The sequence below is a fragment of the Eulemur rufifrons genome, chromosome 23 (genome assembly GCF_041146395.1).
Source record: "Eulemur rufifrons isolate Redbay chromosome 23, OSU_ERuf_1, whole genome shotgun sequence".
NCBI lineage: Eukaryota > Metazoa > Chordata > Mammalia > Primates > Lemuridae > Eulemur > Eulemur rufifrons.
Window position 1 is genome coordinate 7,338,359 of NC_091005.1, and position 13,265 is coordinate 7,351,623.

The 13,265-nt window shown below is 38.5% G+C and overlaps 1 protein-coding gene across 2 annotated transcripts in view; it reads right to left on the reverse strand.

The window, feature by feature from the left end:
* The window catches only part of CDH8 (cadherin 8), a 335,229-nt gene that overhangs the window by 138,272 nt on the left and 183,692 nt on the right, over positions 1 to 13,265 (reverse strand). For both annotated transcript variants that reach the window (XM_069456431.1, XM_069456432.1), the window contains 2 exons: positions 11,477 to 11,664; positions 8,064 to 8,317 (listed from right to left, as the gene is read on the reverse strand). In XM_069456431.1, the coding sequence (XP_069312532.1) occupies positions 8,064 to 8,317; positions 11,477 to 11,664 (442 nt within the window). The remainder of the gene's footprint in view (positions 1 to 8,063; positions 8,318 to 11,476; positions 11,665 to 13,265) is intronic.

The following is a 13,265-nucleotide window of genomic DNA, read 5'->3' on the forward strand; positions in this document are numbered from 1 at the left end:
GATCTAAGGCAAGTATGGGGAATGACAATTCCCATCACGTGTAAGTGGATTCTAATACAAAGAATTTGTTTCACTGCTAACATTTTACAAAATTATTTTAAGAATTTTATCTATAGGGAATTTTTGAGACAGAGTAAAATCCTGGCATGATGTAAGAGCCGACCCTTCAAATTACTGATAGAAACCCAATGCTTGAGTCTAGTGGAGGGATTAACAAACATTTTTGTAAGCCAAATATTTTAGATTTTGCAATGTATACTCTCTCTCTGTCACAACTACTCAACTCTGCAGTTGTAAGACATAAAAGAATGACAGTGGCTCTGTTCCAATAAAACTTTATTTAGAAAAAAAAAACAAAACGGCAGGCCAGATTTGGCTCAGAGGCCGACCCCTGGCCTAGTGTAATGGAAACAAAGTATTCACTAACGTCATGAGTTCTTCTCAGTTTAGAAAGCTCTTTGGAAATAAAAATGGGTAAAATTCATAAAACAACAATCTATTGAGAACATGTGATATACCCAAGGCTCAATGCATCAGAATTTAAAGCACAGATCAGCACAGAAACCTGAGTGTCCCTTCCTTACATTAGCATGGCTCTCTGTGTGCTCCAGATACTCTGCAGAGCCAAACACGGTTCAAAGATCAAATGGGCTACTTACATTCTTTCCTTCTCAGAGAGTGCAATGCACCTTAGCAACTCACCTGCAAGAGCCTATAGCAAAGAAACGCAAAGAGATTTGATTTCAAATGGATCTGATCACAAAAATTTAGCCCCAACAGTGTTTCTTAGAGCTCCATTAAGGAGACGCTATCCTTGGAGAAAGACAGTGTGTATCTGTTTTTCAAATTTAACAGGCATAAGTGCACTTTGATATTATAAGAAATGTTTTGTTAAACATTAGTTTGCAGCCTCTATATAGAAAATTTATAGGAAGATAAAATTTTGAGCCAACTGCAAGTGAAGATGCTATTTAGAGCCACACATAATGAAATAAACCCCTTAGTTATGAATCAGTTATTCTATTCCACTGAACTCCAACTGTTTCTTTCTCACTGCTTAATTTCATTCTAGCTTTTGTTGTTATGCCTAAAGAAACCATTTTAACATTTTCTCACATGCACTTCGAGTATCAAAAATTCCATCTACAAGTTTTCAGCTTTTCGCCTCTAATTGCTTCACCGGTTGCTCTAACTGCTTTAATAAATAATATTATCTGAGTTCTGCTAGTCCCGGAATTCTAAGGTCTCTGTATCACATATCATTTATTATTCTTCTAAAGAGAAAAAGGAGCCTTTTTTCTACCCAAATAATTTCTTTATAGTCAGAGAGAAAGAAAGAGGGGGAGAGATAAAAAAAAATGAAAGAAAATAATAAATTACAATCCACTCTCAAAATTACCACTAGGTTCTCTACAGTGTGAGATATTTTCACTTTAAATTATTGGCATCCCTGGATATCTATGGTTGCTTTTATTCAAATTTCATTAGGAAGCCGCTTCCTCCATGTGGCCCCTAAAGCTCCATAAAAAGATTTTATGTATCGTTTTCAGATAGCATGTATGAAAGACTAGTTAGGTAACTGTGAAGGGATTCAGTTTTCCAGGGGTGTTCGGCCAGCCTCCTCACTCTAGGCTCACAAAGGCAGAGGCAGTGTCTTAACAGAAATTTCCTGAAAAATTATAGGTTTAACTGATATTATTTGCACAACTAAATAAGCTAAAATATATATGAATGAATTAATGTGAACGAATGCATATATGGGCATACGAATATATAATGCATTAATCATTGTGAGTTGAATGAGCAGGTATAGTGAGTTTTTGGAAACAGTGCTGAAAGAGTCGGTACATTTGAATTGAGAGATAACCAAACTTTTATTTGGCCATGAGAGTGCAGGAATTCAATGAACCAAGTTTTAATTATTTAAAAATACTGTACCCAGTTGGTGGGAATGCAAAATGATGCAGCTGTTATAGAAAACAGAATGGAAATTCTTCAAAAATCTTAAAAAAGAACTACCATATGATTTAGCAGTCCCACTTCAGAGTATTTACACAAAACAATTGAAATGAGGATCTTGAAGAAACATTAGCATTCTCACATTCATTGTATTTGCAATAGCTAAGATGTGGAAACAACCTACATGTTCATTGACTAATGAAGGGATAAAGAAAATGTGGTATATAGATACAATGGAATACTATTCAGCTTTTAAAAAGAAGGAAATCCTGAAATATACAACCACATGAATGAATGTTGAGGACATTAGGCTAAGTAAAATAAGCCGTCACAAAAGGACACGTACTGTATGATTCCACCTATATGAGATATTTAAAATAGTCAAACTTAAAGAAGAGATGAATTATAAAAATTCCATAGTATCAGTAGAAAAAATAGTAGAAAATTCCATAATATCAGCATAAATGCAATGCTCCTGTATTGAGTGGGCACTTATATTCCAGAGAGGAATTAAGACGACACATGTTGGCGTGGATGCACAGAGACAGGAACACTCATACACTGCTGGTGGGACTGTAAACTAGTGCAACCCCGGTGGAAAGCAATGTGGAGATATCTTAAACAGATTCAAGTAGACCTACCATTCGATCCAGCAATCCCATTATTGGGCATCTACCCAAAAGAACAAAAGACATTCTATAAAAAAGACACCTGCGCCCGAATGTTTATAGCAGCACAATTCACAATCGCAAAGATGTGGAAACAACCCAAATGCCCATCAATTCATGAATGGATTAGTAAAAGGTGGTATATGTATACCATGGAGTATTACTCAGCTATAAAAAATAACGGTGATGGGGCATCTCTTTGGTTCTCCTGGAGAGAGTTGGAACCCATTCTATTAAGTGAAGTATCCCAAGAATGGAAAAGTAAGCACCACATGTACTCACCAGCAAATTGGTTTCCCTGATCATCACCTAAATGCACATTTGGGAATAACACCAATTGGGTATCGGACAGAGGTGGGAGCTGGGGGGAGGGGATGGGTGTATACCTACTTGATGAGTGAGATACGCACTGTTTGGGGAATGGACACGCTTCAAGTTCTGATTGAGGGGGATGGGAGTGGGGGGAGGGGATGGGTGCATATCTACATGATGAGTGCAATGTACACTGTCTAGGGAATGGATGCGCTTGAAGCTCAGACTCAGGGGATGGGGGGGCAAGGGCAATATATATATAACCTGAACTTTTGTACCCCCATAATAAGCTGCAATAACAAAAAAAAAAAAAAAAGACGACAGAGCACTGTGGCCACCACAATCACATGTCAGCTTCCTAATCTGCCCTGCTGAATGGCCATCAAGCCCATGTTAATTTAAGCAGCTCGTACAGTGATGCTTGGAAAGAAACAGGAAACCACTACCTTATAAACAATCACATACCATCTCAAAGCCGTGGTGGCACCCAATATACACTTGAAAATAAATTTACAGAGGGCAAGAATGGGCCATAGCAGGTTTGCATAAAAGTACTGATGCATTTGTAATGCCTACTCCATGCTAGGAATTTTTACTGTAAATACAAATAATTGGCTGCATATAACATCAGTTTAGCGTGTTGGTCACAAAGTATGAGCTCAATAAATACCAGCTGCTATCATCCTCCACCTCATTCAAGATCCTGTAACCTGAGTAGAGCACGCACAGACACAGTGGCCACTGGTAAGATGAAACTTGGGTTTCAACCCTGGCTCTGAATCCATCTGCTACCTCACCAAGCACAGGCAGCTCACCCTTTTATATTTCCCTCTCCATAAAATTGAAATTACACTGACTGCTTCTTGGTGTCTTTTATGAAAATTAAGTGATATAATACATAACAGGAGCTTGGCACAATGCCTGATTCATCAAATAAAAATAACATTGCTTCTCCCTTCCCCTCACACATCACAGTGATTCATAGCTAATAATAACAAACCCATACAAAGTGGCTAGACTGATGAGCAAGGAACACCCCACCCATACTCTAGGTAACGCCACACACTTGGTTTATTTTCCTTCTTTCCTCGTATGAATCCTGGATTTGATGACGCCAATTAGACAACAGTTTATTGTTTCAATTAAAATCGGTCCTATTAAGTCATCTTAAATTGTATAGACACTGTTGGAGTTGATCATAGGGAAAGGAAGGGACTGTCCCGTAGGGGTAAAGGACAGACATTGTATTGTCATGGAAACCCTAGGTACACACCCCAGTTCCACTTTTAACTATTTGTGTGGTACTAGGCAAGTTAATCTTCTAATCCTCAGTTTTCTCCTCTGTTAAATGGGGATAGTGACTATATATATATATATATATATATATATATTGTTTTCTATGGGTACTAGAGAATGAAATGAGTATATTCGGCACAGTCACTAATACATATTAAGTACTCACTATTAACAATATTCATAACATTAGCTGGGGCAAATTAGACTAAGTGATCATATGTCAATCCCTAATTAAATAAGATTAATTAGACTAGCATATAACTCTTAAAGAACAAACAGATCATTCTGCACATGGTCAGCTACCTTTAGTAGACAAATCTCTGCTAAAGTAAGCACTTGGTTTTTAGTTTGCATTTAAGATATGAAATTGATGCTGGCTTACCTCGTATTAACTGGTAATGCTACTAGCTACTACATATTTTATTTGATAACTTCACTTAATGATCTCAATAACCCTGTGAGGAAGATAGCATCCCATATGGATAAGAAAACTGAATCTCAGAGAATTCCAGAGACTGGCTGTCTGACCAGAAAGTAGCAGTGATATGATTTGAACCTTAGTCTCCCTAAGTTCAAAATATATCATCGCTTAAATAATTGCACAAGTCCATTCTATATTACTGAAAGACATACAGTATTGCAGAAAGTAGCAAAGACATAATTAATGTTCCTGGAAGTTACGGGGTAAGACTATGGATTTTGCTATATGCCACTGCTCATTTTCCCCCAGAAGGCAATATACAGGCATATAGATACATATACAGATACAGATATAAATACAGGTATAAGAATTTTAAAACACATTATATTTCTAGCTTGACAAGGTGCTCTAAAATGCTGAGCCTCACGGGAAGTTGACCAACCAACCAGTGAAGGCATATTTTAACGTGACAGATATCATGATAAATGCCTATATTTCTTGCTGGATGGCAAATGAGACATTATCCTAAAAGATGGGTACATTCTTGTCAGCATATAAAATACAACAGTCCGAAAGAGAAAATAATGCATAGCTTTTTGTTACCTAGCAATTCTCTGTATAACTATGTCCTCTAGTTCCGTTTAAAAAGGTTAAATGGCTTTAAATCTGCCTGCCAGACTCATAAGGAACTAGGTACTGCTCTGGCTAGTCAGGAAATATAATTTCCGACTCAAATTAACCACTTGTGCATAGAGAGAGAGGAAAGCTGCTCTCTATGACCCAAGTGGGGTGGAGCGGGGGTGGGGAACTGCAGAAATGCTGAACTGATGCTGAAAAATGCGGTTTGTGATTCTTACATTCTCATCCCACGGAGCCAGTCCGCCTCCAGTCAGAGCTGTGTGGGGCCCACCTTCTGAATGACACATCAAAGGCAGCTGTAAATGCTTTGAAACAGCATTCGTCCCTTCTCTGGGTAGGACCATAGATGCCAAGGAACTAGCACTTGCCTGACATCCATCAGAAGCACAGATATGTCTGTGTCATCAAATGGTACTTTATCTGCCCATCTCTTCCTGCAAACACAGCCTCAAATCCCTTTTTAGCTTGCCTGAAAACGAAATGTTTATAAGCTGGACGGTTACTTTCTGAACAGCCTCAAGCTTCCTCCACACATACCTTTCCTCCCAGTGGCAATAATAAAAATAGCAATAGCAATCATAAATACAGCAATAACAATAATATTAATAATAACAATCAATTACAGTGAGATTCAGCACTCGATTCCCTGGGAACTGGAATTAGTATCAGTAAATCTCCATTTCTGCATCAGTAAAACGAAGAGGTTAAAAAAAAGGTGCAAAAACAATGTGAGGAACTATGAATCTGGATTTAAACCCAGCTCTGTCTATTTGAGGTTACTTTCACTCTGGTATGAAAATGTTCCCCAAACCTCATCTCTAGATGATTCAGAACATGTTTCTGGCCAGCAAGTTCATTCCCACAGGTACCATAGACTCCATGTTTGGAATTTATGTGGGACTGTCCCCATGTCTTAACCCTTATTGTCCCCCAGGGTCCTTGGCTTGGCAAACTCTTAAGCCCTTGCGCACCCCTGGTGGACGAAAGCAGAAACCTCATCAACCAAATCAAGTGCTAACTGGCCCCGTGACTGGTCTGTCCGGTGACCCAATCTTGTTTCCTCCCTCCACATTCTGTCTCAAGCTTGGAGATGTAAACAAAGTGGCCATGGCTCCTTTTTGAGTTCTTTTCAGAGCAAACTGAGTAACATGAACACAGGGCAGATTTATTCACTCAACAAATACTGCTGTCCCTATTTATGTCAGCATTGCAGCATAAAGCCATTGTATAACTTCAGTGTATTATCAGGAAATGGATGCCCACTTAAATTTATTTTTCTGTATACCTCCTACCCTCGCATTCAGCACTTGACTCTTGGATAGATATCATTCTCTTAGCCAAACAAGGGACTTTGGGTATGTCTACAGTTTCTTGCATTCCTTTGGTACTGAGAATGGCCAACGCACCATCCCTCAAATCCCCAGTGGAGTTTTATCTTCTCAGACGTTGGGCTCTTCTGAAGGATGCTTTCTTAGTATCCTCACAGGCTACACCTTTGTTAATTATCTTGAATTTAGAAATGGTTTGTGTCCAAGAAAAATGGTTCTTCTGGATCTGAAAATAATCTTTTTTTTTTTTTTTTGTACAAACTCAAATTATTTGGGGCATTTATTATTCTTCAGGGTTTCACTCTCAGCCTCATAGTTGTAGCACCCTTGTGAGTAATGGGAATTTAATACATTTTAAAAAGTGAATAAATAAAACCTGCAGAAAATTCACTTGTCTAAAGTTTCCCCTAAATAAAGTAACTGGAAGGTTGTCTGCCCTAGATATCTGGGGCTTGGAAATGGAAAGGGTTTGGAATAGTTGACATCTAACTCATAGATTAGCTGGACAATTCTTCAAAATTGTACTTCTCTATCTAGTGTTCTCTCTCTCTCTCTCTCTCTCGTGCAACAAATATTTCTAAGACAATATTTGAAATCCACACTCAAACACATCATTAGCCAACACTTCACCCTTGGAGACTACTATACAAGTTATAGATTTTCATTGTGCTTTCGGAAGAAAGCGATTTAGCTTGAAAACGTGTACTGTCATTTGGGTGATGGGCAAAAGAGAAAAGATGTGTACAGTTCAACAGAAAAAAAATAGAATTGAGCTTCATTTCTGAAGGAGGCAGAAAAACTTTAATAAAGGATTATTTCTCATGCTGGAGAAAAAGTCTGAGCAGGGAAAGTATTTTTGAAACAGCACAGAACGATTTTTGTTTAAAGGACACCAAACCAAATATGCTGACCTATCAGAAATGCCCGCGAAGTGATAAAAAGATCATTTCAAAGCCAAACACCAAACACAGAAATAAAATAGGAGCCTCTTAATGCGTTGATATGGTCATCTCATGCCTCTAAATTCTAATATATAATTCACGGTAACTGTCAAAAGAGACTGAAGTCAAACTAGCCATGCTTTTCCAAGCCTAAAGTAAAAAATAATAAAATAAAAAGGACAAACAAGCAAAAAATACAAATAAAAGGATCCGCCCAAAAGTGTTGCAAAACATTTGCAACTTTGCGTTTTCCTTGAGCTGGAATAGATTTGTTTACCTTGATGTTCCTGGGTCTGGGCTCTTCCTATTGCACTTAGTAGGCACACGCGCACCTGTACATGTGCACACACACACAAAACAGAGTACGTGTTAACCAAAACTCTTTGGTCCTGCGCACCCAAGTCCCAAAGGCAGCCACACAGGAAATAGACCTAACTGCATTTCGTACTGATTTGCTTGTCATTTGCACTAGCCAGTATTCCTTTTTAAAGACAAATACCTTATAGGACTGGAAGTGATGTCAGGGTCACGCGCGGTCACTTGCCCAATCACAGAGTTCAGAGCAGCATTCTCGTGAACTTCAAGGAGGTAAGTCGGTGAGGAGAAGACAGGAGGCTCGTCCGCATCCTCAACAACAATTTTGACTGTTGCCGTATCTTTAAAAGGCCCCCTGCTGCTGAAACGTGGGTCAATATGGACATTGGCTGCCTCTACCTTCAGCGTATAGGATTTTTTGGTCTCAAAGTCCAGAGGCTGTTAAGAAATGACAAAGACGAATGTTTTTCACTAATAACCACAGCAGCAAGAACAAATGAATATAATGCTGATGGATGAAAGTTATGTGCATTTAAGCCCATTTGTGAGCCTTTAATGGGATCACTCTCCAGTCCCCCAGATTCAACCTGTAAATTTTACAGGCATTTATCGATATCTGTTTATTATACAAGCTCAGTGAATCTAATCTTCTATTGTTTTGTTTTGTTTTGCTCATTTCACTTGGAATTCGCAAAAATATTCACAGTCATGAATTGTGCCATCAAAATTTCACTTCAGAGTCATAATAAAATTTTACTAGTGACGGCAAGACCTGCATACTAATCAGCCAGTTAATCGGGCCTCTGCGGGTAGGAGATAAGACGGCATCGAACGCCATCTCTATCTGGAAAGAATATTTTATCATTTCTGCAACAGAGTGTGAAATGTAAAGAACTAGAAATAATCACTGTTTAGTCCAAGGAGACATTATATGAAGCATAATTTAGTACTAATCCCAACAAAGAATGTTTTCTTATTTCACTTCCAAAGCATTGGTACTCTACTGATCGTGTGGCTACAATGAGGTTTATTATTTTTTAGGACACTCTTAGAAGATCTCTATGATGAGTACTGTGTGATGAAGCAGGTGGGTGCATGAAGAAAAGTGTATGCAGGTACACAGGTATGTACTTGTGTTTCTATGCAGAAGAAATCAGAGTGTGAGCAGTATAAGTAAATAACTGAGTATGTCTGTGCTCTCACCAACCATTTAAAAGCAATTTCAAATTACCTCATTGCACGCTGACACTATTTCTCACATATTAATACTTCATTACCTAAATTAAGTCTGAGAGACTTTAGTCAATGATCGAGGTAAATAAAGCTAGGTAACATGGGCATAGTACCCTTAAATAAACCAGAAGCCTATCTGCATCAGGACGCTTATGGTCCAATTCTTGGCGACTCACAATCATTCAGATTTCAAGGATGCAAGTCTGTCAAAGTTCAAGGAGATAGTTTACTTCTGCATTATAATTTCTCATAGGAAACAGAACTTTGAGTCCGCAATGCATATTTTCCAATTATAAGAAGCTGGAACATGAGCTGGCATCAATGAACTCTCGTAAAACTCCTGTGCAAGCTTCAATATATGTTCTTATTTCAAAATATTGTGTTAATTTTTATATTTGAATTTAGATCTAATGAGACTTGGTGGGGTTTGGGGGGCAGTATTTTCTAGTAAACAAGGCACACACTCACTTCTCTGTCTATTCTGAAATTACTAGACACGTGTATCTCTGAATAGATGATTCAACATAAGCATATTCAGAATTTACTGATCACCTTTGCTGTAACAATTTTGCAATTTAAAATTCGTCACAAACATCGGTAAGCATAACAGACTATGTTCTGTTTAATTCTTAGCTGAACATAAAGACAATGTATCCAAACACATTCTAGTGCCCTTTGAATTTTCTCAGACAAAAAAGAGGGCCCATGAATTGTAGGAATACAACTCCTTACACATTGTTCTCTAGAGTAAAATACGTGTGTTTCTTCGCATCAAGGTGCATAGTATATGCTTCTAAGCTTATGAGTAACAGTGAATGAAAATACAGCAAATGGCTAATTGTTTCAGTTTATAAAAGCACCTTATGGCAACAAAAGATAGGAGTTAATAATAACAATAAAAATGACATTATGAACCATTAGCCAGAGAAAATGTGGCTCTGGGTTATTCAATAATTGACTCATGTATAATTATATTGTACTCTATTTCAAACACGAGTTTTTAAATAGTTTGCAACTCTTAATTCTAAACTCAAACCAGGATTCTGGTAGGAAGACAGTGCTCCTGAACAGAGAGTTAAAATAAATGCAGCTGTATTTTTATTAACATTGATTTTTAATGCTTTTTTATAAAGGTATATCCAGAAAACTCCAGGTTCCCACTGTTAATATCTCTTCAATGGGGGATTTTAAGAGCAGGACCAATGAAAATAGGTCTCTGGGCAACATAACAGAGAATCAGATGGTAACTTTAGAAACATTTCAATGTAATTCTGATCAAGAAAGAGGAAAAAATTATTGGCTCCCAATTTTGTGGTCCATTGTCTACCTTCTTATCCAAGAACAAGCAAATCTATTTAAAAATGAGCCTGATCTAGTTCATGACAAAGTTATGAAGAACAATGTTGAACAAAATAATCATGATGAGGATAAAAGAGTATTTTTTTCTTTGCAAATGCTTGGTGCTCATAACATAATGAACTGTGTCCTACACATCTTATGAATGTAGATTTCATGATGAGAAACACAAATAAAAAATGTTGTACAGAATCTTTCACATCTACCATAAAACACTGGATGTTAACAAAAGCAGCCTCAAATTATCATACATTATTGGACTAGTTGCGAAGATGCAAAAGCAAGGCAGAGATCAGCTTCATTTTCCATAATGTTTGAACTGTTGACGCAAAGTCTGGAGTAGCCAATGGTGTCAGGGTCCGCCCTGTCCTTCATGCACCAGAGCTAGCTGGGATAACTGAATCTAAATGTTCTGCCTGCTTTGAGTTTCCCTGAAAGCACAGCCTTCAGCGTGGGCAACTTCAGTGTATTTGGGAAAGGTAGTTCAGGAAGCAGGAGCTTAAAAAATGAAGATAGTTATATGGGGAAAGACTAAAAATCATTGAACTTGTCATCTCTGTGGGCAACTGAATATCCTCTTGTGAACCTTAAACAATATGCCTTTTCCAGCAATAGTAATTGGCCACCAATTTTTCTCCCCCTTTGTTGAGGGTCCCCTTTAGGGCACTGACTTCCCCACATAAGTGGTGTGTCCTATGCAAGGACTGAGCAAATTCTGGTGGCTTAGGGAAAAGCACTGGAAGCATAGATGGGGAGAGGAATACTGGGTGAGATGGGAGGCTAGCACCACCATGGTGACTGTTTACCAGAACTTTAGCTGAAATGGGAAATGGACCCAAGAGATAGGAGGTGCCACAGGGATTCTACTCATCACCCGGTCTTCCCGCCAAAAGCCCAATGTCTCCCAGCTCTGAGATTCTGTCGGGAAGTCCACCCAACCCCCTCAAACTTTAAAATTCAAGTTTCACAAAGGTATTTTGAAGACGACTGCTATCTTCCTTAGCTTACCTTCCTTAGTCTTATAATGCCATCCTGGGCCTGGGCATCAGAAGTGATTTCAAAGAGTGCTGTCCCATCTCCGTCAATGATGTCATAGGATGACTGTGCATTTTCACCAATGTCCTGATCGTTGGCCTTGACCCTTCCTATTGCAGTGCCAAGAACCACATCTTCTGGTACTGAGAAGTGATACAGACCTTATGAAAGAGGAGAAACAATGAGCATTGCACACGTTCCAACAATTCATTAATTCGTTTAGCAAGTCTCTATGGGGCACCTCCTTTGTTCTGGGTGTTCCATAGATGTTACCAAGACAGTGATGGAAGAGGCAGAAATAGCCTTTCCCTTGTGCAATGTAAACTCTTTTAGCTGAGTCAGAGATAAATAGTTCCCAGGAGAAGGAATGATCTCTTTTCAAGACTCTTCTGAGATATGGAACTTACTCGACCATATGTTTACCAAGTATATATTTGGAGCAGTTATATCAGGATATTAGTGAGCCTACACGTAAGTTCTTCCCAGTTTGCTGTACGATCACACTGACTGCCCGTGAGGATATTCATTATTGCCCAACATAAAACACTAAGCTAATTTCAGCACAGAAAGACGCAATGTGCAACACACTGAAAGTCACTTTTGAACTTACCTTTGTATTTATAGACTTTCAGACTATTTTTGATAAAATCCAATTACTAACCTTCTGCTGTGCCCTGCAGCAAGCTGTTCAGACACATGAAACACTCCCCTTGTTACTAAAGTCCTCATGGCTCCGAAGACCAAAATCTTACCTTAAAACTCCCTAGGCAAAATACAATTACAGTGTATATTCATTCTCCTACAGGGGCAGCAAAATGTGACTAATTAGTGGCATTAGTCCCATTTTTATTCAAATCCCTTTAGTTGTCATAGTGGGGTCACTCACTGTCACTGGTGTCAGGGAAGCAGGTGGTGCCCTAACCATGACCTCTGGCCCTTACCACTGTGGTACACACCTGCCCCACATCTAACTGCCAACTCCTGCATTTATTTGCCTGAGGGTTTTTCTGGCCTTCAGAACCCATTTTGCCCCCACTGCATGTCAGGTCAGAGCTACCAGGGAGTGAATGTCCCTGCAGAAGCAGCCCTCAAAGACTCACAGGAGTTAGTGCATAAAATCCTAGGCTCCTCCTTTCTCTGGTAGGATAACTTTTCTTATTTCTTTTCTTTTCTTTTTTTTACAATGGTCCAGATTCTCTCTAATTTTTTAAGGTTCCAGTCACCTACAGTGGTAGCTGGCTTGATAATACTCATTTTTGGACTCTCCTTCTAACTCTCTCATTTCCCCACTGGTGTTTTATGAGACCATCTTTAAGTTAAACTATTCACAAAGTCTTGTCTGATTCTGGGAAATTCCAACTCAAGACAACCAGGAAGTTTTAGTCCCCTTGCAATCATAACACGGGAAAAAGAAACATTCAAAGAACTATGAATCCAAAAGGAAAAATCAAATCTGGGGAACATTACCTAGTTCTAGTTTGAATTCAATCACTGAGTCCCTCAGATGAACTAAACCTCACTTTATCCAATATAACAGGATCAGTTTAGATGATTAGTAAGGTTTCTTCTAGCACTAACACCCCTTTACTTAATAATGGAATAAAATGTCTCTTAGAATCATAAAGTTATAGAGGTAGAGAACAAAAACTTTTTCCAGATATTTTTGTCATAAAGTAGGCACTGAAAGTCATCATATAGAGCACAAGTCTCCCAATTCTCTCATAATTGGTGTAATGATTCCATTTCCTTCCAACTTAGTATT